Source organism: Urocitellus parryii, chromosome 9 (assembly GCF_045843805.1).
Source record: "Urocitellus parryii isolate mUroPar1 chromosome 9, mUroPar1.hap1, whole genome shotgun sequence".
NCBI classification, from domain to species: Eukaryota; Metazoa; Chordata; class Mammalia; order Rodentia; family Sciuridae; genus Urocitellus; species Urocitellus parryii.
The window spans coordinates 2466260-2487556 of record NC_135539.1 but is presented as its reverse complement, the minus strand read 5'-3'; the positions used below and the strand labels follow the sequence as shown (position 1 = coordinate 2487556).

The 21297-nt window shown below is 58.4% G+C and overlaps 1 protein-coding gene across 1 annotated transcript; it reads right to left on the bottom strand.

The window, feature by feature from the left end:
* Window positions 1-7584: 7584 nt before the first annotated feature.
* Window positions 7585-21166, bottom strand: Tmem114 (transmembrane protein 114). Its single transcript, XM_026385672.2, is given in 6 exon segments — window positions 7585-7739; window positions 7742-7816; window positions 10348-10363; window positions 10365-10486; window positions 20602-20682; window positions 20947-21166. Coding segments are annotated over 6 exon segments (669 nt in total).
* Between the last annotated feature and the right edge of the window lie 131 nt (window positions 21167-21297).

Sequence of the window (21297 nt, the reverse complement as noted above, 5' to 3'; positions counted from 1 at the left end):
CCCGCTGAGGACCCTGGAGGAGACTTTTTGAGCATGTGCATCCGGCCTCTGACGCAGTGCCACAGTGTGGCCACCAGATGGCAGCAAAGACCGCCTTTCAGCAGCAAGGCTGCTCTCCCCTACAGAAACTCGCTGGGCTGCCGGCACCTGCGGCCCTGCACCTGCGGCCCTGCACCTGAAGCCCGGCACCTGAAGCCCCGCACCTGCAGCCCCGCACCTACAACCTGGCACCTACAACCTGGCACCTGCGGCCCAGCACCTGCTCCTGCTCCTCCCCTTCCTCCTCCTCCCCTCCCCTGCACCTACAACCTGGCACCTGCAGCCCAGCACCTGCAGCCTGGCACCTGCAGCCGGTGAAGCCCGGCACTAGCAGCCCAGCACATGCAGCCTGGCACCTGAAACCCGGCACCAGCAGTTCAGCACCTGCAGCCCTGCACCTGAAGCCCAGCACCTGCGGCCCGCATCTGTATCCTGACGCTTACCCCTAGTCTCCGGCTGCGCACTCACAGGCCTCGCCCTACTGCAGCTGGAGGGCAAGGCTGGCCTCCCACCAAGGGTGACTGGCCCGCAGCGCTGCCCAGGTGTTCAGCCAGCACCTAGCAGCACCTACCGGACGTCACCTGCGGATGCCATGGCGAAGATGATGGTGTCATCTGGGGAGAAGCAGATGTCCCAGTGAAGACAGTGGTGTTACAGTGAGGATGGAGGTGTGGACGATGGCATCATAGTGAGGAGGCGGAGTCACGGGGTGATGACCTCATAGTGAGGAGACGGAGTCATAGGTGATGATGTCATAGTGATGAGGAGGAGTCACAGGATTGTGACGTCATAGTGGGGAGGTGGAGGCAGGATGATGGGGTTTAGGGAGGGTGATTTCAGGCAAGGATGGCGACTTCACAGTGAGGATGATGATCGTGTCCTGGTGAGGAGGAGGATGTCATAGGGTGATGACCTCATAGTGAGAAGGATGTCATAGGATGGTCTTCAAAATGACGCTATGATAGTCATGGTGAGGATGATGATGTCATGGTAAAATGATGATGTCCTGAGGAGGACAGCGACAGGTGAGGGTGGGGGTATGTCACAGTGAGGATGATGTCATAGTGGGAAGGATGTCCTAGGGTGGTGATGTCATAGTGGGGAGGATGTCCTAGGGTGGTGATGTCATCGTGGGAAGGATGTCCTAGGACGGGGATGTCATCGTGGGAAGGATGTCCTAGGACGGGGATGTCATCGTGGGAAGGATGTCTAGGACAGGGGATGTCATAGTGGGGAGGATGTCCTAGGATGGGGATGTCATCGTGGGAAGGATGTCTTAGGTTGGGGATGTCATAGTGGGGAGGATGTCCTAGGATGGGGATGTCATAGTGGGAAGGATGTCCTAGGACGGGGATGTCATAGTGGGGAGGATGTCCTAGGAGGGGGATGTCATCGTGGGGAGGATGTCCTAGGAGGGGGATGTCATAGTGGGGAGGATGTCCTAGGATGGGGATGTCATCGTGGGGAGGATGTCCTAGGACGGGAATGTCATAGTGGGAAGGATGTCCTAGGATGGGGATGTCATAGTGGGGAGGATGTCCTAGGATGGGGATGTCATTGTGGGAAGGATGTCCTAGGTTGGGGATGTCATAGTGGGGAGGATGTCCTAGGATGGGGATGTCATAGTGGGGAGGATGTCCTAGGATGGGGATGTCATAGTGGGGAGGATGTCCTAGGATGGGGATGTCATAGTGGGGAGGATGTCCTAGGATGGGGATGTCATCCTGGGAAGGATGTCCTAGGGATGGGGATGTCATCCTGGGAAGGATGTCCTAGGACGGGGATGTCATCGTGGGAAGGATGTCCTAGGACGGGGATGTCATAGTGGGAAGGATGTCCTAGGACGGGGATGTCATAGTGGGAAGGATGTCCTAGGACGGGGATGTCATAGTGGGAAGGATGTCCTAGACGGGGATGTCATAGTGGGGAGGATGTCCTAGGATGGGGATGTCATAGTGGGGAGGATGTCCTAGGATGGGGATGTCATAGTGGGGAGGATGTCCTAGGATGGGGATGTCATCCTGGGAAGGATGTCCTAGGATGGGGATGTCATCCTGGGAAGGATGTCCTAGGACGGGGATGTCATCGTGGGAAGGATGTCCTAGGACGGGGATGTCATCGTGGGAAGGATGTCCTAGGACGGGGATGTCATAGTGGGAAGGATGTCCTAGGACGGGGATGTCATAGTGGGAAGGATGTCCTAGGACGGGGATGTCATCGTGGGAAGGATGTCCTAGGACGGGGATGTCATCGTGGGAAGGATGTCCTAGGACGGGGATGTCGTCGTGGGAAGGATGTCCTAGGATGGGGATGTCGTCGTGGGAAGGATGTCCTAGGATGGGGATGTCGTCCTGGGAAGGATGTCCTAGGATGGGGATGTCGTCGTGGGAAGGATGTCCTAGGATGGGGATGTCGACGTGGGAAGGATGTCCTAGGATGGGGATGTCGACATGGGAAGGATGTCCTAGGACGGGGATGTCACAGTGGGAAGGATGTCCTAGGATGGGGATGTCACAGTGGGAAGGATGTCCTAGGATGGGGATGTCATAGTGGGAAGGATGTCCTAGGATGGGGATGTCATCGTGGGGAGGATGTCCTAGGATGGGGATGTCATCGTGGGAAGGATGTCCTAGGACGGGGATGTCGTCGTGGGAAAGATGTCCTAGGACGGGGATGTCGTCGTGGGAAAGATGTCCTAGGACGGGGATGTCATAGTGGGAAGGATGTCCTAGGACGGGGATGTCGTCGTGGGAAAGATGTCCTAGGACGGTGATGTCATAGTGGGAAGGATGTCCTAGGATGGGGATGTCGTCGTGGGAAGGATGTCCTAGGACGGGGATGTCATAGTGGGAAGGATGTCCTAGGACGGGGATGTCGTCGTGGGGAGGATGTCCTGGGACGGGGATGTCGTCGTGGGAAGGATGTCCTGGGATGGGGATGTCGTCGTGGGAAGGATGTCCTAGGACGGGGATGTCATAGTGGGAAGGATGTCTAGGACGGGGATGTCGTCGTGGGAAGGATGTTCTAGGACGGGGATGTCGTCGTGGGAAGGATGTTCTAGGACGGGGATGTCGTCGTGGGAAGGATGTCCTAGGACGGGATGTCGTCGTGGGGAGGATGTCCTAGGGATGGGGATGTCGTCGTGGGAAGGATGTCCTAGGACGGGGATGTCGTCGTGGGAAGGATGTCCTAGGATGGGGATGTCGTCGTGGGAAGGATGTTCTAGGACGGGGATGTCATAGTGGGAAGGATGTCCTAGGACGGGGATGTCGTCGTGGGGAGGATGTCTGGACGGGGATGTCGTCGTGGGAAGGATGTCCTAGGATGGGGATGTCGTCGTGGGAAGGATGTCTTAGGACGGGGATGTCGTCGTAGGAAAGATGTCTAGGATGGGGATGTCATAGTGGGAAGGATGTCCTAGGATGGGGATGTCATAGGGGAAGGATGTCCTAGGATGGGGATGTCATCGTGGGAAGGATGTCCTAGGATGGGGATGTCGTCGTGGGAAGGATGTCCTAGGACGGGGATGTCATAGTGGGAAGGATGTCCTAGGACGGGGATGTCATAGTGGGAAGGATGTCCTAGGACGGGGATGTCATAGTGGGAAGGATGTCCTAGGACGGGGATGTCATAGTGGGATGGATGTCCTAGGACGGGGATGTCATAGTGGGAAGGATGTCCTAGGACGGGGATGTCATAGTGGGAAGGATGTCCTAGGACGGGGATGTCATAGTGGGAAGGATGTCCTAGGACGGGGATGTCATAGTGGGAAGGATGTCCTAGGACGGGGATGTCATAGTGGGAAGGATGTCCTAGGACGGGGATGTCGTCGTGGGAAGGATGTCCTAGGACGGGGATGTCGTCGTGGGAAGGATGTCCCTAGGACGGGGATGTCATCGTGGGAAAGATGTCCTAGGACGGGGATGTCATAGTGGGAAGGATGTCCTAGGACGGGGATGTCATAGTGGGAAGGATGTCCTAGGACGGGGATGTCATAGTGGGAAGGATGTCCTAGGACGGGGATGTCGTCGTGGAAAGATGTCCTAGGACGGGGATGTCGTCGTGGGAAGATGTCCTAGGACGGGGATGTCATAGTGGGAAGGATGTCCTAGGACGGGATGTCGTCGTGGGAAAGATGTCCTAGGATGGGGATGTCGTCGTGGGAAGGATGTCCTAGGATGGGGATGTCGTCGTGGGAGGATGTCCTGGGATGGGGATGTCATCGGGGGGAGGATGTCCTAGGACGGGGATGTCATAGTGGGAAGGATGTCCTAGGACGGGATGTCATCGTGGAAGGATGTCCTGGGACGGGTATGTCATAGTGGGAAGGATGTCCTGGACGGGGATGTCATCGTGGGAAGGATGTCCTGGGACGGGGATGTCGTCGTGGGAAAGATGTCCTAGGACGGGGATGTCATAGTGGAAGGATGTCCTAGGACGGGGATGTCGTCGTGGGAAAGATGTCCTAGGATGGGGATGTCATAGTGGGAAGGATGTCCTAGGATGGGGATGTCATAGTGGGAAGGATGTCCTAGGATGGTGATGTCATCGTGGGAAGGATGTCCTAGGATGGGGATGTCATCGTGGGAAGGATGTCCTAGGATGGGGATGTCATCGTGGGAAGGATGTCCTAGGATGGGGATGTCATCGTGGGAAAGATGTCCTAGGATGGGGATGTCGTCGTGGGGAGGATGTCCTAGGGTGGTGATGTCGTCGTGGGGAGGATGTCCTAGGACGGGGATGTCGTCGTGGGAAAGATGTCCTAGGACAGGGATGTCATAGTGGGAAGGATGTCCTAGGATGGGGATGTCATAGTGGGAAGGATGTCCTAGGATGGGGATGTCATAGTGGAAGGATGTCCTAGGATGGGGATGTCGTCATGGGAGGATGTCCTAGGGTGGTGATGTCATCGTGGGAAGGATGTCCTAGGACGGGGATGTCGTCATGGGAAAGATGTCCTAGGACAGGGATGTCATAGTGGGAAGGATGTCTAGGATGGGGATGTCATAGTGGGAAGGATGTCTGGGATGGGGTTGTCATAGTGGGAAGGATGTCCTGGGATGGGATGTCGTCGTGGGAAGGATGTCCTAGGACGGGGATGTCATAGTGGGAAGGATGTCCTAGGATGGGGATGTCGTCGTGGGAAGGATGTCCTAGGATGGGGATGTCGTCGTGGGGAGGATGTCCTAGGATGGGGATGTCATCGTGGGGAGGATGTCCTAGGATGGGGATGTCATCGTGGGAGGATGTCCTAGGGTGGTGATGTCATCGTGGGAAAGATGTCCTAGGACAGGGATGTCATAGTGGGAAGGATGTCCTAGGATGGGGATGTCATAGTGGGAAGGATGTCCTAGGATGGGGATGTCATCGTGGGGAGGATGTCCTAGGGTGGTGATGTCATCGTGGGAAGGATGTCCTAGGACGGGGATGTCGTCGTGGGAAAGATGTCCTAGGACAGGATGTCATAGTGGGAAGGATGTCCTAGGATGGGGATGTCATAGTGGGAAGGATGTCCTAGGATGGGGATGTCATCGTGGGGAGGATGTCCTAGGGTGGTGATGTCATCGTGGGAAGGATGTCCTAGGATGGGGGATGTCGTCGTGGGAAAGATGTCCTAGGACAGGAATGTCATAGTGGGAAGGATGTCCTAGGATGGGGATGTCATAGTGGGAAGGATGTCCTAGGACGGGGTTGTCATAGTGGGAAGGATGTCCTGGGATGGGGATGTCATAGTGGGAAGGATGTCCTGGGGATGGGGATGTCATAGTGGGAAGGATGTCCTGGGATGGGGATGTCGTCGTGGGAAGGATGTCCTAGGACGGGGATGTCATAGTGGGAAGGATGTCCTAGGATGGGGATGTCGTCGTGGGAAGGATGTCCTAGGATGGGGATGTCGTCGTGGGGAGGATGTCCTAGGATGGGGATGTCATCGTGGGGAGGATGTCCTAGGATGGGGATGTCATCGTGGGGAGGATGTCCTAGGGTGGTGATGTCATCGTGGGAAAGATGTCCTAGGACAGGATGTCATAGTGGGAAGGATGTCCTAGGATGGGGATGTCATAGTGGGAAGGATGTCCTAGGATGGGGATGTCATCGTGGGGAGGATGTCCTAGGGTGGTGATGTCATCGTGGGAAGGATGTCCTAGGACGGGGATGTCGTCGTGGGAAAGATGTCCTAGGACAGGAATGTCATAGTGGGAAGGATGTCCTAGGATGGGGATGTCATAGTGGGAAGGATGTCCTAGGATGGGGATGTCATCGTGGGGAGGATGTCCTAGGGTGGTGATGTCATCGTGGGAAGGATGTCCTAGGATGGGGATGTCGTCGTGGGAAAGATGGTCCTAGGACAGGAATGTCATAGTGGGAAGGATGTCCTAGGATGGGGATGTCATAGTGGGAAGGATGTCCTAGGACGGGGTTGTCATAGTGGGAAGGATGTCCTGGGATGGGGATGTCATAGTGGGAAGGGATGTCCTGGGATGGGGATGTCATAGTGGGAAGGATGTCCTGGGATGGGGTTGTCATAGTGGGAAGGATGTCCTAGGATGGGGATGTCGTCGTGGGGAGGATGTCCTAGGATGGGGATGTCATTGTGGGGGAGGATGTCCTAGGATGGGGATGTCATCGTGGGGGAGGATGTCCTAGGGTGGTGATGTCATAGTGAAGGTTTTATCATGTCACAGTGAGGAGGATGGTGTCTCAAGGAGGACAACGTCAGTGAGGATGGTGACGTCACCTTGCTTGTGAGGTTGTCACAGGAGGCCCTAGGGTCTCCTGGGTGCTGCAAAGCTGAAGTCAGGGCTGTGGTGGGCTCTTCCCACTCAATGTGGGTGACTGCTGTCCTGGGATTTCTTCCTGTCACTCGCGGGTGTCACGGGGCCCTGTTTACTGGCCCAGGGGTCTTCCTCTGGAATGACCAGCCCTGGTCCTGAGGACCGGCTCACTGGGTGGCCTTTTCCGTTGGAGGGTCAGGCCTCGGCCAGAGGAGCAAGGCCCAGCTGGAGCGTCTGCACCTCAGGGCAGAGAAGCCAGGGCTGTGCCCGCTCCTTGCAGGCCTCCGCAGCACCTTCCCATGCCAGCGTGTGAGCCAGGGCAACTCCATGCCCAGAGGGCGTAAGGCAGCTGACCCTGGGCCTGTCCAGAAGCTGCACTGGGCTTCTGGGAGAGGAGGGTGCTGCTGGCTCACTGTGCAGCTTTGCACAAGTTACCTGACCTCTCTGGTCATTCTGAACATTTCATAACAAGGAGGAGCTCATGACGCCAGAGGAGGCACCCAGACGCAGATGTCACGGGAACAGAGCTGTGAAGTTCCCTGTGCAGAGGACTGTCATTTATTTCAGGTGACATGGGTCCAGCAGTCCTCGGCCTCTTGCAGCAGGCCCAGGCAGACACACGGGGCCTGGGCTGCACGGACGGCAGCTCAGGCCCCAGAGGGCAGGGCCACCCCTGGCCTCCATGGACAGCCTTTGAGGGAGAGGAGGTGGGTCTGGGAGGCCCCGGGGCCAAGCCCTCCCTCCCGCCACAGCCAGGACAGGATGTCCCAGCTCAGATGGCCTGGTCCTGCCTCCGCCGCAGACTGACCACACGCGCGGCCACATGAAGGCCACCCCAGTGAACAGCTCCGAGACCGAAGCTGATCCAGCCCAGGGCCAGCGACCACCCGAAGCGGATGTCCACCTGGTCCAGGAGCGCCCGCTCCCCAGCAGACACAGCGCCTCGCGGAAGGCAGCGGCCGAGTAGGCGATGTAGACACTGATGCCAGTGAGCGTCACCATGGCTGCAGGGGCAAGGAGAGCAGGTCAGAGCTCCCGGTGCCTCCTGCCCTTCTCTGCTCCTGCTCCTCCTCCTGCTCCTGCTCCTCCCCCCCCTCCTCCTGCTCCTCCTCTCTCCGCCCTCCTCCCACTCCTGCTCCTCCTCCTACTCCTGCTCCTCCCCTTCCTCTCCCGCCCTCCTCCCGCTCCTGTTCCTCCTCCTGCTCCTTCCCTTCCTCCTCCTCCCTTCCTCCTCCTGCCTCTCTCTCTGCTCCTGCTCCTCCCCTTCCTCCTCCTGCCCCTCCTCCAGCTCCTCTCCTCCCTTACTCCTCCTGCCCCTCCTCCTCCCCTTCCTCCTCCTGCCCCTCCTTCCTTCTCCTGCTCCTCCCCTTCCTCCTCCTACCCTCCTCCTGCTCCTCCTTCTCCCTTCCTCATCCTGCCCCTCCTACTGCTCCTGCTCCTCCCCTTCCTCCTCCTGCCCTCCTCCTGCTCCTCCCCTTCCTCCTTCTGCCCTCCTCCTGCTCCTCCCCTTCCTCCTCCTGCCCCTCCTCCTGCTCCTGCTCCTCCCCTTCCTCCTCCCGCCCTCCTCCTGCTTCTGCTCCTCCCCTTCCTCCTCCTGCCCCTCCTCCTGCCCCTCCTCCTGCTCCTGCTCCTCCCCTTCCTCCTTCTGCCCCTCTCCTGCTCCTGCTCCTCCTTCCCCTGCTCCTTCCCTCATGTTTCCTTCTCCTGCTCCCACTGTTCCTGCTCCTCCTCCTGCTCCTCCTGCTCCTCCTCCTCCATCTCCTCCTCCTCCTCCTCCTACTCCTCCTCCTCCTACTCCTCCATATCCTCCTCCTACTACTACTCCTGCTCCTCCTGCTCCTCCTCCTCCTCCATCTCCTCCTCCTCCTCCTCCTCCTGCTCCTCCTCCTACTACTCCTCCATATCCTCCTCCTACTACTACTCCTGCTCCTCCTGCTCCTCCTGCTCCTCCTCCTGCCCCTCCTCCTGCTCCTGCTCCTCATCTCCTGCTCCCACTGTTCCTCTCCTCCTCTCTGCTCCTCTCCTGTTCCTCCTGCTCCTTCTACCCTCCTCCTCCTGCTCCTCCTCTCTGCTCCTCCTCCTGTTCCTCCTGCTCCTTCTACCCCTTCTCCTCCTGCTCCTCCTTTCTGCTCCTTCCCCTGCTGCTCCTCCTCCCCCTCCCCACCCTCCCCCCTCTGTCCTCCCCTCCTCCTCCCCCCCACCCCACCCCGCTGTGGGTCTCCCCAGCGCTGGGTCTCACTCCCTCCCACCCACTCCAGAGCTGGCTGGGCTCTCCCTCTGCCTGCCCCTGCCTCCCTCCCTGTCCCGGCTCACACCTCTATTCCTGTTCCTGCCCCCACATCCAGGTCACAGTTGTGTCTTGCTCTCTTGTGTGTTGTCACCCACAGTGCCTGTCCCCCTGTGGGCTGTGAGTCCCATCTCATTTCCCCAGACCTAGAAGGGTGCTGGGCGGCGGGCGGCGTCTCCTCAGATGAGACTAGGGCAGTGTGTCCACACAGCAGCCTGGCCCCGTGTGGCTCTCACATCTAAGTTCAGTTTCATCAACTGCCCAGTCCCTCCTTGGCACTGGCCACTCGAGCCTGGTCTCCCGGTGCCCTGGCCACACAGCACAGTGTGGATTGGAGAATTTACAGTCACAGAGAGGTCTGCGGGTGGTGATGGTTTTGAGAGTCACCATTGGGTGAACTATTAGTACTAATATCCATGTCAACTCCATAAAGAGCTGGGGCTGGAGGTCAGCGCCTGCACTACTGTCCACCCGCAGACCGTCTCCCTCCTTGGGTCCCAAGTGGCCTCAGCTCTCTCTTCCTCTTTTAATGAGGAAGCTCTCAAGCACAGGCACAGGGTTCTAAGCCCTCCCTTCAGCCAAACAAACAGAATCAACCCGGCCGAGACTGGTTTTCCCTTTGTTTAGTTTTTCTGAGTCTTTTTAGGCACACAGAAATTGTAAGCACCACTGTGGACTCTTGCAGTCGAGGCACACTGGCATGGGCTGGCCAAGTTGTTTGCCACCCATGTCACCTCCCGCACTTGACCCTTTCTTGTGGTGAGAACTTTCAAAATCTGCCCCCCTTGGCAAGTTTCAAGTACACATCCGACTGTTACTGATGGCAGTCACCAGGACACACAGCAGGTCTGGAACTCACTCCTCCCAACTTTGACACCTCTTTGGCCCCACCCAGAGCCCCCTCTCTATGACCCTGGCTTGTTGAGACCAGGTCTGAGCAAGGTCATGTGGCATTTGTCCTCTGAGCCAGTGGTGCCTCTCTCTAATCCATCCACGTGGCTCTCCAGGGTGGCTGGAGCCAGGGCCCTTCCAGGCCGCAGCCTGAAAGCGCGGAGCTGGCAGGGCCAGGCAAAGGCACCACAGGGCTCTGTTGGAACTGCGGAGCGGTCCCCAGAAGCTGTCCCCACCGCTGCTTCTTTCCTGGAGTCGGGCCCTGAGTCCTGGCTGGAAACCCCTGATCCCTTCAACTGAGGACAAGCTGCTGAGAGTCCCTGCCCAGCACCCGCCGCCCGCAGAGTGGACACCTACCTCCAAAGAGGAAGAGGGGTCCCAGTGAGCAGCAGGAGGAGGTAGGCTTGGAGGAGGAAGCTCAGAAACCCCGTCATCCCCCCGAAAACCATCAGGATCAGGCTGAGCGGCAGCAGAATCACAAACGTCCCGTGCATAGCTTCAGGAGAGAGACAGGGGACACGGGCAGCAGAGGTCACTAACATGCCCCGTCCCCCCCGCCCACAGCGACTGAGCACCCACCACGGCCGCACCTGAAGCTGGGGAAATGACCACCTCTGCTTCTGATGACAATGACTCGCGGCAGTGCGTGCCCTGAGCCCCGCCATCCGCCCTGGGAACCCCGAGGTGCTGTTATAGGACTCCTCACTTATCCCGGGTGCCCACTCAGGAGCGGAGAAACCAAGATCCTGCCCTCCGGCCACACGCCAGCGAGTGGAGCCCAGCGGTGAGCAGACTCTCCACACCAGAGTCAGAGCCCGTGACCCACGGGGGCTGCCCAGTAGCAAAGGAGGCAGGCAACAGCGCCCCCGGCGGTCGCTGAGGGCAGCACGCGGCAGAGCGCGGAGGGGTGCACAGCGGGGCAGGGTGGGACCAGGCGCCAGGGAGACCAGGGGGCAAGGGGGCGGAGCCTGCAGGAGGCGGAGCTTTGGGCGGGGCCAGACCGCAGGTGCCTTGGCCCTTCTCTCCCAGGGAGCCAGAGTCGTCACGTTTGGGACAGAGGACAGCAGGGTCCAACCTTTTGCGGAGGCTTCTGCAAGACTGCCCTGGGTGCTGGTTGGAACTGACACCGCCCAGCTCCCAGGAAGGTCTTGAAAGGTCTTTGCAGATGCTTAAAGTTAAGGAGCGCAAGATGAGATTGTCCTGGATTCGAAGGTCCCTGCGTCGCAGGAGTGTCTCCTTGAAGAAAGACTGAAGACGCGGAGGAGGAGGGACAAGAGGGCGGAGGCCGAGCCAGGAGGAGCCCAAAGCTAGCTTTGTTCTAGGCCATGGACTTTGTGGTGGCCCAAGGACACTAAGGCAAAGGACAAGGCAGGAAGTGGAGTGGCCCTTGGTTGGGGGAGCGGTGGTTGGACATCCCTCTTCACGACCAGATACCCAGAGGCTGGAGCCAGGGGTCAGCAGCAGGGGCTCAGCCCACAGCCAAGGGAGGAGTCCTGCCACAGGCAGATAGTCACACAGGTGGCCCTATGGGACTCTAGGGCCCCCATGGTGTAATCCAGCCAGCTGGTTGAAGCTGGGCCTGGGGTCCACTGGAGGAGCCATCAGGGTGGAGCCCAAGATAGAATCCCCTCAGCTTGGGACAGCAAGAGGACAGCAAGGTCAGCTGGCCAGACACAGGCTGCCACAGGGTTCTGCCGGCAAGACGCCATCGCCAGAGGCGGCCCCTGGACCTCGACCTACAGGATGTGAGCCACAATAAGCTTCTTCATTAAAACCTACTGGACAGGAGGGTTGTCATGGGCAACAGGAAATGCACTGACCCGTCCACAGTAATAAAGATGGTGAAGATAGCCGTCCAGCCTCCACCACACAGCTCTGTCTTCAGGTCCCCAAAGAGCCACCATCCTTGGCAGGCTGAGAAAACCAGCCTAAACTCCCTCCCGGGACCACCAGAGATGGCAGTACTGTACTGTGGCCTGGACGGCGTGGCTGCCCTCCTTCCTCCTGTCCAAGGAAGAACCAGCGGCTCAGTGCAGCTGCTGGAGTGTGACCCTGGCCCTGCAAGCTCAGGCTCCTGCGCGGCTCCACCCCCGTCCGCAGCTGAGAGATGGGATCATTTCTCATATAGAAATTAATGAGGTTTCCAGGCCCCCCGGAGGTCCCCAGACACCCCGCGAGCCAACTTGACCTACACATTCAATTAAATGTCTGGGTATGAACAGCTCCCCAGGGGAGGGTTGTACAATCTCCTGCAGAAATCTGGTCGAGCTCTGTGTGCATATGTGTGAAGTCATATTCTTTATTTTGTTTGGGTTTGTCTTTCTTTTTTTCCAGAATTGCAGTCGTGGAACGTGAATATTGATTCCAAGTTTTGTTCTACTGTGAACTGCACCCATCTCCAACCACATCTTGGAATGTGCTTAGAGTGTGGATGTGGCAGAGAGATTTCTGGGAACTGGGATATTTGGATGGTGCTGGGATATCATGGTGGGGTTGGAGTGAGGGTGATCAGTCAAAAGACCACTTAATAGGGCCTACAAGCTGTGTGACTGTGGACGAACGACTAGACCACTCTGCGCCTCAGGGGTTAGATGAGAACTCCTGCCTGCTGACGGCCGAGGACGTATTAAATTCCGCAGACACACAGAGCTCAGCACACAGAAACGCATAAGTCACAGAGAGTTGCTCCCTGGTCGCTATGTAGACAGAGCACCCACAGGGCTTATCACCCAAACCAAACACTCTGAGAGCCAAATAATCATCGGAGTCACTAAGCCATCTACCATGACCGCAGCATGCACCAGGAGCAGTCAGGGCCAACCAGGACAGCGGGTCAGGCCCGTGTCCACCCCTGTGTTTAGCAAACACCCAACACCTGCCGCCTACAAGCACCAAGCTCCGGCAGCTTCCAGCCACGGCAGAGGCAGGTTATGACCCAAGTTTGCAACCCTGTCTCCAGGCTCTCAGGGATGGAAACCGGGTCAAAGAGCCCCTCCCGCGCAGCACTGCCAGCCAAGCCCAGGTGCCGGGTGGCCCCGGGGACCCACAGGAAGCACGGAAACCTCTGAACTCCTAGGAAGACAGGGATTCTGTAACCCGGGGCTGAGCCCCAGGCCTGCCTCCGTCATGACCTCCCAGGTGGGGAAGAGAAGAGCCCCAGGCCTGGGAGGGCTCTGGGCCCATAGCCAGCCGTGGCAGGGTCCTAGATGTGACCTCCAAGAGCTGCACCACCTGACAAGGTCATGGTGCGTGACCCAGGGAGGCCAGGCCAGGTTATCTCACAGGCAAATCAAAGCCTGCGCCTCTCAGAGGCCAAAGCCCCTCCCCAGCACAGGGGCTGGCTGCCTGGTCCTGCTCGGTCTCCCTCCCTACAGGCAGGCTCTGTTTGTCCCCACTCCTGACCCTGCCCAGTCAGACCAAACCCTGCTTCCCTGGACCCTCCCAAAACCACCCATCAAGTCCCTGGTCCTGTTGGTCCCTCTAAAAGCCTGTGTCTGAGGCGCCCAGAGTCCTCGTGGTGCGTGTCGACCCGGTTGCAATGAGCAGTGAGCCACTTGTCCAGCTACAGATGTGTCTCTCGTGGTCTGAGGCTGAGGGCACCAGCAGTGGCCAAGGGCTGTCCCAGGCACTGGGAGGGGAGGGTGCGATGGACTCAGGCAGGGCAGGAGGAACCGAAGGCCAGAGAGACCCAGAGCTTTCTTCCTCGTGGTTCATTTCTACACGTCCTGGGGAGCCGACAACGTGCACAGTCTGCAAACTGGAAAGATCCAAGAGCTGAGCCAGAAGACCAGGCAGAGATGACACAGGACAGGGACAGCAGCGGACTCGGAAGCAAGAATCCCGACTCCTGGACTCCAGTCTCATGCCATTCCCTGTTGGTGGTCTTGGGAGGAAAGGGTCCCAGACCTGAGGCCAGCAGACACACCTCCTCACCACGGGGCCTTGGGGACAGGGGGGCTGGCAGGGGCTGATTCTATGATAATGAGGCTGCCACTGTAAACTGGGCAGCTAACAGGCAACGGGAACTTACTCCCGCACAGTCCCAGAGGCCCGAATTCTGAAACCAAGGTGTCCCAGGACCGAGTCCCATCAAAGCCTTCAGGGAACACCTCCCTTGCCTCTTCCACTTTCCTGTGGCTTCAGGGACCCTGGACGCTCCTGGGCCTGTGGGCACACCACTGAGTCTCCCCTTCCTCTTCTCTCCTCTTGGTATAAGGACCCTTGTCGTTGGATTTAGGGCCCGCCTAGAGCATCCAAGATGATCTCGTCTCCAGATCCCCAAGTGTGTCTGCAGAGCACTTCTTCCAAATAAGGTTCTGGGGCTGAGGATGTGGGCACATCTGGTTGCAGGTGGCACCATGTCCCACCCCACTGTCTTGTGTGGTATACAGCAGGAGCCTCATAAGCAGCACAAGAGATGACAGCTGTGGTTATTATACAGGACTGATAACATGAAATGCCGACAGACGTCATCAAGGTCAACGTGGAGGCCCAAGTGAGGGCATCTTCTCAGTTCAAAAACGTCTGCTGCGGTAAGTCAGGGGCAAGCGACCCGCAAAGAACAGAGAAACGAGACGCTCCTGCCAGGGGACGTCTGTGTTTCCCTGTGACCAACATGTTGTGCCCATCAGCCTTTCACCACTGTGACCAAAACACCTACAAGAACAACTGTGGGGGCGGGGGGTTATTTTGGCTCCGTTTCAGAGACTTCGTCCATGGTCCTCCGGCTCCAGTGCTGGCCCAAGGTGAGGCAGATCGCCATGGCAGAAGGTGGTGGTGGGGGAGGATGCTCAGCTCCAGGCAGAACCAGAGCCATCCAAGCCCTGGCAGAAGAAAGGCTCCAGAACCAGCCGCCAAAGGGCCACCCCGACACCGACTTTGCCTCCACGTGTCACCATGACTTGGGGACTCCAGGGAGGTTCAGAAACACAGGGTCCTCTGGTGCCGGGAGGGGCGTGGCTTTTTAAATGTTGGTAAATAGTTGCCCCTGAGTCTGTCTTGAGGACAGGGCTGCCCTTCGCTGCCTTCAAGGTCTCCGTGATGCACCGGGACACGGAAAGAGCAGGAGTCGGCAAAGCCCCGCCTTCGAATCCTGACTCCGCCTCCCACTGAGCACAGCACCATCTCTGCAAAGCCCGGTTTCCTCACCTGTGGACTGGACGCTGGGCGCTGGGCTGGCAGAGCCACGGCGAGCACTGCACCGAGGACCAGCAAGCGTTCCTTCCTTCCCTCTCATCCTGCGACTCCACCAGGAACAAGCTTTAATTCCCATCCACAGACTGAGACCCCAGGAACCCAGGCCACCTGCCCACGTGCTGTGAAGGGCCCTCTGAAATCCACGGCGAAGCGGGTCTGCAGAGAGGGTCGTGGGGCTCCAGAGAGGGGCACTCAGCCGGGCAGGGGGTGGGGGCGAGGAAGGAGGGGAAGCGTCCCGGCTGAGACCCGAGGTCAGGGCAGGAGGCGTGAACTGGGCTGAGAGGTGGACGGGTGGCACAGAAGAGGACACACTGCCACCGTCCAGGAGCGGGAGGCACCGGGAGCAACGTGACCTCAGCTCCTGCGGCTGGAGGGGTGGTGGGAGGCACAGGGGGTCCCTGGGCCCGCTGACGAGAAGCCCGGCGCAGGCAGCCCTCTGGGGGGCTTTTACCCCAATGTGAAACCTTCCTAGAGAAACTTCAGACGAGACCCAGTGGGCCAACACCAGCTCCGCCCCTCCCTCCCCTGACAGAGCGGCCTCTGAGGACGGCTTGTTTCTGTGTTCTGTCTATTTTCTATACATCGACATGTTTTCCTAATTCTGCACCCACGCTCGGTCGTGCTTTAACTTAGCTGAAAACAGGAAAGTTGGCCCTCCTTTGCCTCGGTCATAATTGATAGTATTTTTTTTGTCTTAATGGCACATAAAATAAAGGGGCATCCTAAAGTTTTGTTAAATACCATAGAAGAGTTATATAACATGGCTTCCTCGGGGAGGGATAATAAATGCCTACAATCTCTGTAAATTGCTCGCTTTATTCCACATCTTGGGGTTCTACCCTGTTAGCTTTGTCTTACTGGCTATATAATATTTCTTAAAATGATTACACACACACACACACACACACACACACACGTCATCCAGGGACACCAAGGCTGTATCTTATTGTTTCTTGTATGGCACAGTGAACTTCTCAGGAGTCTCACGTGGAAAACACTAGAAGTAGAATTATATAAAATAATTCTTGGTCTTAGTTTTCAACAGGTACTCCAGACAGCCAGCCTGAAGCGCAGGCCTCTGGCCCAGGGACCCGCCCCCCTCCCTCCGCCCTTCCCGCCTGCAGCCCAGCTGTGTGTAACTCACACCCAGCATTCCCTCCGGGCCCAGACAGCCTCTTAACTCCGCACGACATGTCCCCGTCCCTTGTCTGTTTCTGTCCCCCACCACTTCCACTCTGGAGCTGCACCCGGCACCATGGGAGGGCTGATTTCAATTTTCCATGCTACTGCATCAGCCCAGCACCCGCAAGACTAGAAACCCAGACTGGTGATTCCTAACTTCCTGCTCAGAGGCCAGCCTGGCCAGCCTGCTGACCTGGGTCCAGCTTCAGCCACGGCGCGCTGTGTGGGGCCAAGCGTTTGACCCCTCTGGTCCAATCCAACCAGCCTGGTCATCCTCATGGGTTCCCGGGAGAGGCAGCTGAGGAGGGACCTGGAAAGACCAGGGCACCCCTGAGAAGCACTTTGGGCCACACCCTCCAGGAATGCCAGCCTCCTGGGGGTTCCTGGAACCCACCCGCTCAGCCCTGCCTCCGCCTGCCTCCGGGATGCCCCCCGCCAGCCATCTTTGTAACACGCACATCTCTGCTCCCAGTGGGAAGGAGGCAGTGTGACACAGGTAGGTACCCAGAATAAAGCAGGCACGAAGCTCCTCTTCGGGGCTGCCAAGGCCTCTGATCTTAATGTACACAGAGCACACTGAGAGGAAACAGCGTAGCGTTGCTCTCACAAGGTAGAAGCAAACAGTGTTCGAATCCCAGATCTGCCAGTTGCTGTGCAAACTTAGGTAACTGATATAACTGATCTGTGCCTCGGTTTCCTCACCAGCAAAGTTGGGGATGATAAGGGCACTGCCTGTTGAGAAGATTAAACGAGCTGATGGACACGTGAGAGAGCTCAGAGCCGTGTTTGACAAACAGCCACGGGTCCCATGTTCTGCTCAGCCAGCCAGCCCAGTGCTGGGGGTAGGGGGGGCTAAATAACTCAGTAAATAGATGAGTCTGGTGGGTCTGTGATCGCTAGCTCCGTTTTACAGATGAAAACCTTGAGGTTCCGAGAGGTAACATGATTCCAAGCAGAAAGAGGCAATAATTGAGCTCCTACTGTGTGCATCCTGGGGTGCTTTGCATGTGTGATCTCCTTTCTTCCCAGAAAAGCCTGTTTATGGAACCAGCTGACCCAGAAGAAGTCACACGGCTGGCTGAGTGGAGGGCAGGGGACCCCGGGACCCCAGGCCCCACCCCTCATCAGCTATAGGCTGGTCCATCCCTGTGGTTACAGGTGGGCACGGCCTCAGCCTGGCCAATCAGCACACCCCATCCTCTTGGCCTCAGTGATTGGCTCAGACCAGGCATGTGACCCAACCTGGTCCAATGAAAGGCTGGCTGGAAGTGTGCCAAGTTGCTGAGAGGTGGACAGCTCTTCCTGCCGGGCTGAAGAGAGCCAGCCCACAGAGGCAAGGGGAGAGGGGTTGGATGGGGATGGGCTCAGCCGTTCCCTTGCCTGGGCTCCTAGCTCCTCTTCTTTAAACCAGTGACCTTGCGTTTCCGTCCCCTGCGACCACGAGCTGGCTGGCCGATTGGGGAGCCTGGCTCTTCTCCACACACGGTGCTGAGCTGGAAGACCTCCCAGCCACCCCGAATCCTCTGGTCCCTGGCCAAGGAGCCAAACCCATGGCTCCCCAGAGCTCTCCCGAACCCCGAGCAAGGGGGATTCTGCTGGCAGGGAACTGTCCCTTGGAAACCCCGCTCTGCCACCTGACTGAGCTCGCTGAGCACATGGGGCACACTGTCCGTGACCCTAATGTTCCTCCTCAGCTTCCGCACCAGCAGGTCAACAGTCAGGGGGGCCAGGCGGTCTGCCCAGCAGCTCTCTGTCGGTCTGCTGGGTTCTGGGAGGAAGGAGATCAGGGTTTGTTCCATGCACCCCGCACCAGGATTGCCCAGGAGCTGACTCAGAGCTCCATGACGCTCTGAGCGTGGCCTCTCTGGCCTCCGCAGCAGCTCCTTGAGGGAGAGAAGAGCCTTTACGTAATGAAAGAACTTGGACCAAACTCAAAACGCATTGAGGGAAGAAGAGATTCCGGGGGAAAAGCTCTCTCTGGGGGTGATTTTCAATGAACTTGTGGTCTGAAGGGGCAGCTTGCCCACCTTCTTGGAGGAGACGCGGCAATAACGGCAGCGCTGCTCGCGCCACGTACGGAGGCCGCGCACTGCCCTAGTCTTTAAAGGTGCTCTCCAGCTCCGTCCTCACGGAAGCCTCAGGAGGGAGATGGACAGTTGCCTTCATTTTGCCCGTGAGGGAGCTGGGGCTCAGGGGTGTCGGAACATCCAAGTCCAGATGGCTAGCTGGTGGTGACACCCAGATGATGAGACCTACATCTGGGGGGAATGGACGTGGAGCCTCTCCATGTGTCTCAGAGTCCTGGAATGAGCAGGCTTGTTGCATTTCCAAGTTTGCAAAGGAAGCCAGCCCCGTGCCAAGGACAGCCAACCATGCAACCTGCCCCTCCCTGGGACATGGTGGCTACATGACAGCACCCGCCTGCCAGAGGGTCAGCACTCCATGGTGTAACTGCAGCTAAGAAGAGAGAACTGACCCCTACTGAGCTCTTGGCCTGTGTCCGTCCCCTCACTCCTTCGTGTGACCTGGAGCTCCCGGTGCCACCCCAGCACCACCCAAGGTCCTGGTGACGTTCACCTTTTCATGCATTTTCGTTCTTTATGGAATCCCAACCACACCCCTCAGGGTTTTGATGGCTCATTATGATCAAGATGGAAAATGAGGCTCAGAGAGGTTATTAAGACACCGATTTCAGGACCAGTGAGGCTCCTGTGAGGGTCCAAGCCGGATGAACCCTCATCTCCCTGACCTCAAACACAGGAATTCTTGATGATGCTAGAAACCGTGCCCGAGAACACCCAGAGTTCCACCCCATGCACCTGGATTGCAAGAGGAGTGCATGGTGTCCCCACCTGTCCTCCGTCTTCCACAGCCCAGGCACCGGGGAGGTGTCCCCTCCAAGGGGCCTTACCCAGAGGGGTGCTAGGGGTCACAGATCTCACAAGAGCCAGTTCTGGGAACTTTTTTAGCCAGGTACTGCTGTGTTGCAGCCTGAAATTTGCCACAGGTGGAGTATTTACGCCACAGTAATTGGCAAATGCTGCAATCCAGGGGCTTTTCAAAGATTATTTCCCAGAGAGCCAGTTGTTAAATAGTTCTTATGCATGTTCAGCAAACTCAGGACCACACTCTGCCAGGTCCCGGGTTAAGTATCAAGAGTGCACAACTAGACTTGATCCTTGACCTCAGGGGTCCACAGTCTACTGAGGGAGGTAGATTTTAACTGAAAAATGTCACACACCTGTGCTATGGGTAGGAGTTAGCCAACCCAGGCTGGCAGGGTGGGAGCAGAGACTCCGGGTGCAGGGGACAATGCATTCCAAGTTTTGTGACAGGGAAGAGTGGCACGCTCCAGGAAGTGACCCAAGGCCACTGTGGCTGAAGAGGGACCCTGCCCGGCTTCTTTATTCTGAGTCCCATCCTGGAGCCTCCGTAGCTGTACCTGAAGCTCTCCACACTGTTCAGGGTCTGGGGATCCCTGTCCTCCTTTCCTCATCAGATCCTCTCTAGGCCGCCTCCCTTGGCCTCGATTCCTCACTGGAACTGTGAACACGTAAGTGGAGCTAATGACATCACAGGCGGGTGCAGGAACCAGAGAGAGGCAGAGAGAAAGTCCTGAAGCGCCTGCTGGTCCCAAGCCTCCTTCATGGAGCGGAGCTCACTCTCCTCCTTCTTTGCCAGTCTTGCCCCCTACTGAGCGTCATTCATGGGCTTCGCACTGAAGAGCCAGCCCCCAAAGGCAGACCGGATGGCCCGGGGGCGGGCTGCTGCTGACTCCTCATCATGTGCTGAGCACCCCACCACGGCCAGGCCAGCCCCGGCTCTGGGATAAGAACTCTCCGTCCACGTTCAGCTCGCAGGCTGGTTTAGGTGCCTGCTTGGACTTCCTAGGCCCTTCATGCTGCTCGCTCGTCATTCCAAAAGAAAACTACATCGCCACCTCTCTCTTCCCACTAGTCCTGAGCGCCTGCAGCACATGGACTGAATCTTAACCCTCCATCAGCAAGGGCCTAGGCACATAGAATCCACCAGTCAGTGATGGACTGAACCCTAACCACACATTGCAGTCAGAGCGGCAGAGTCCAGCTTCCTGGTCTTAACCTACTCCCTTCTCAAGCCACCCCAGCTGCCCGCTCTGCAGAGTCCCACTGTGTGCAGAAAAGCTCCAGAGCTGAGCTTGGGCAGGGGCTGCTGTTGGATGGGGATCCAACCTCCCCTCCGCGCTGTACTCACTGAGAAGTTGCTTGCTGGAGTCGCTGACTGTCACATTCTCCTGCCAGAAGGGGTTCATCAGCGGGGTGCACGAGCTCTGCACTGGATGGGACAGAGGAATCAGTGACCAAGCTGAGCATCCCAGGGCTTGGACCCTGCCGTCGCCCTGGATGCTGGGGGGGGGGGGGCAGGAGGAGGGCTGGGCAGCTCCAGCAAGAATTTCGAGCCAGAGCCTTTTGCCCACCTTCCCCGGCTCCCCTAGACCTGGCCTTCGGGGGTGGGGGCGGGAGGAGGGGTTCGCGCTCAACAACAGATCCCAGTGAGCAGGGGCCCTCGACCACCGCCCGGGTCCCTGGTGCGCCTTACCCCGGCAAGTCCGCCAGAGCCCGGAGTGCGAGCTCAGAGACTCGGGCCGGCTGCGGTTGGCTGTCCCCAGCGGGTCCTGCGCGCCGGGGCCGCTTCTCTCCAGCCGCGCGGTGTCAATGATGTACCAGAAGTCGGTGCCGATGGCGGCCGCCAGCAGCACGAAGCTGAGCGCCCCGGTGAGCGCCGCCGAGCCGGCCAGCGCGCCCAGGCGCACCCGCATCGCCAGCTCCGACCCCACCGCGTCCCTGCGGCCCCTCTGCGCGGCCAGCGCCCGCCGCCCGCCGCGAGCTCCCGGCTCCAGCCCACCCTCCCCTCCGGACCCGAGCCTGACCGCGACCCGGACCCCGCTCC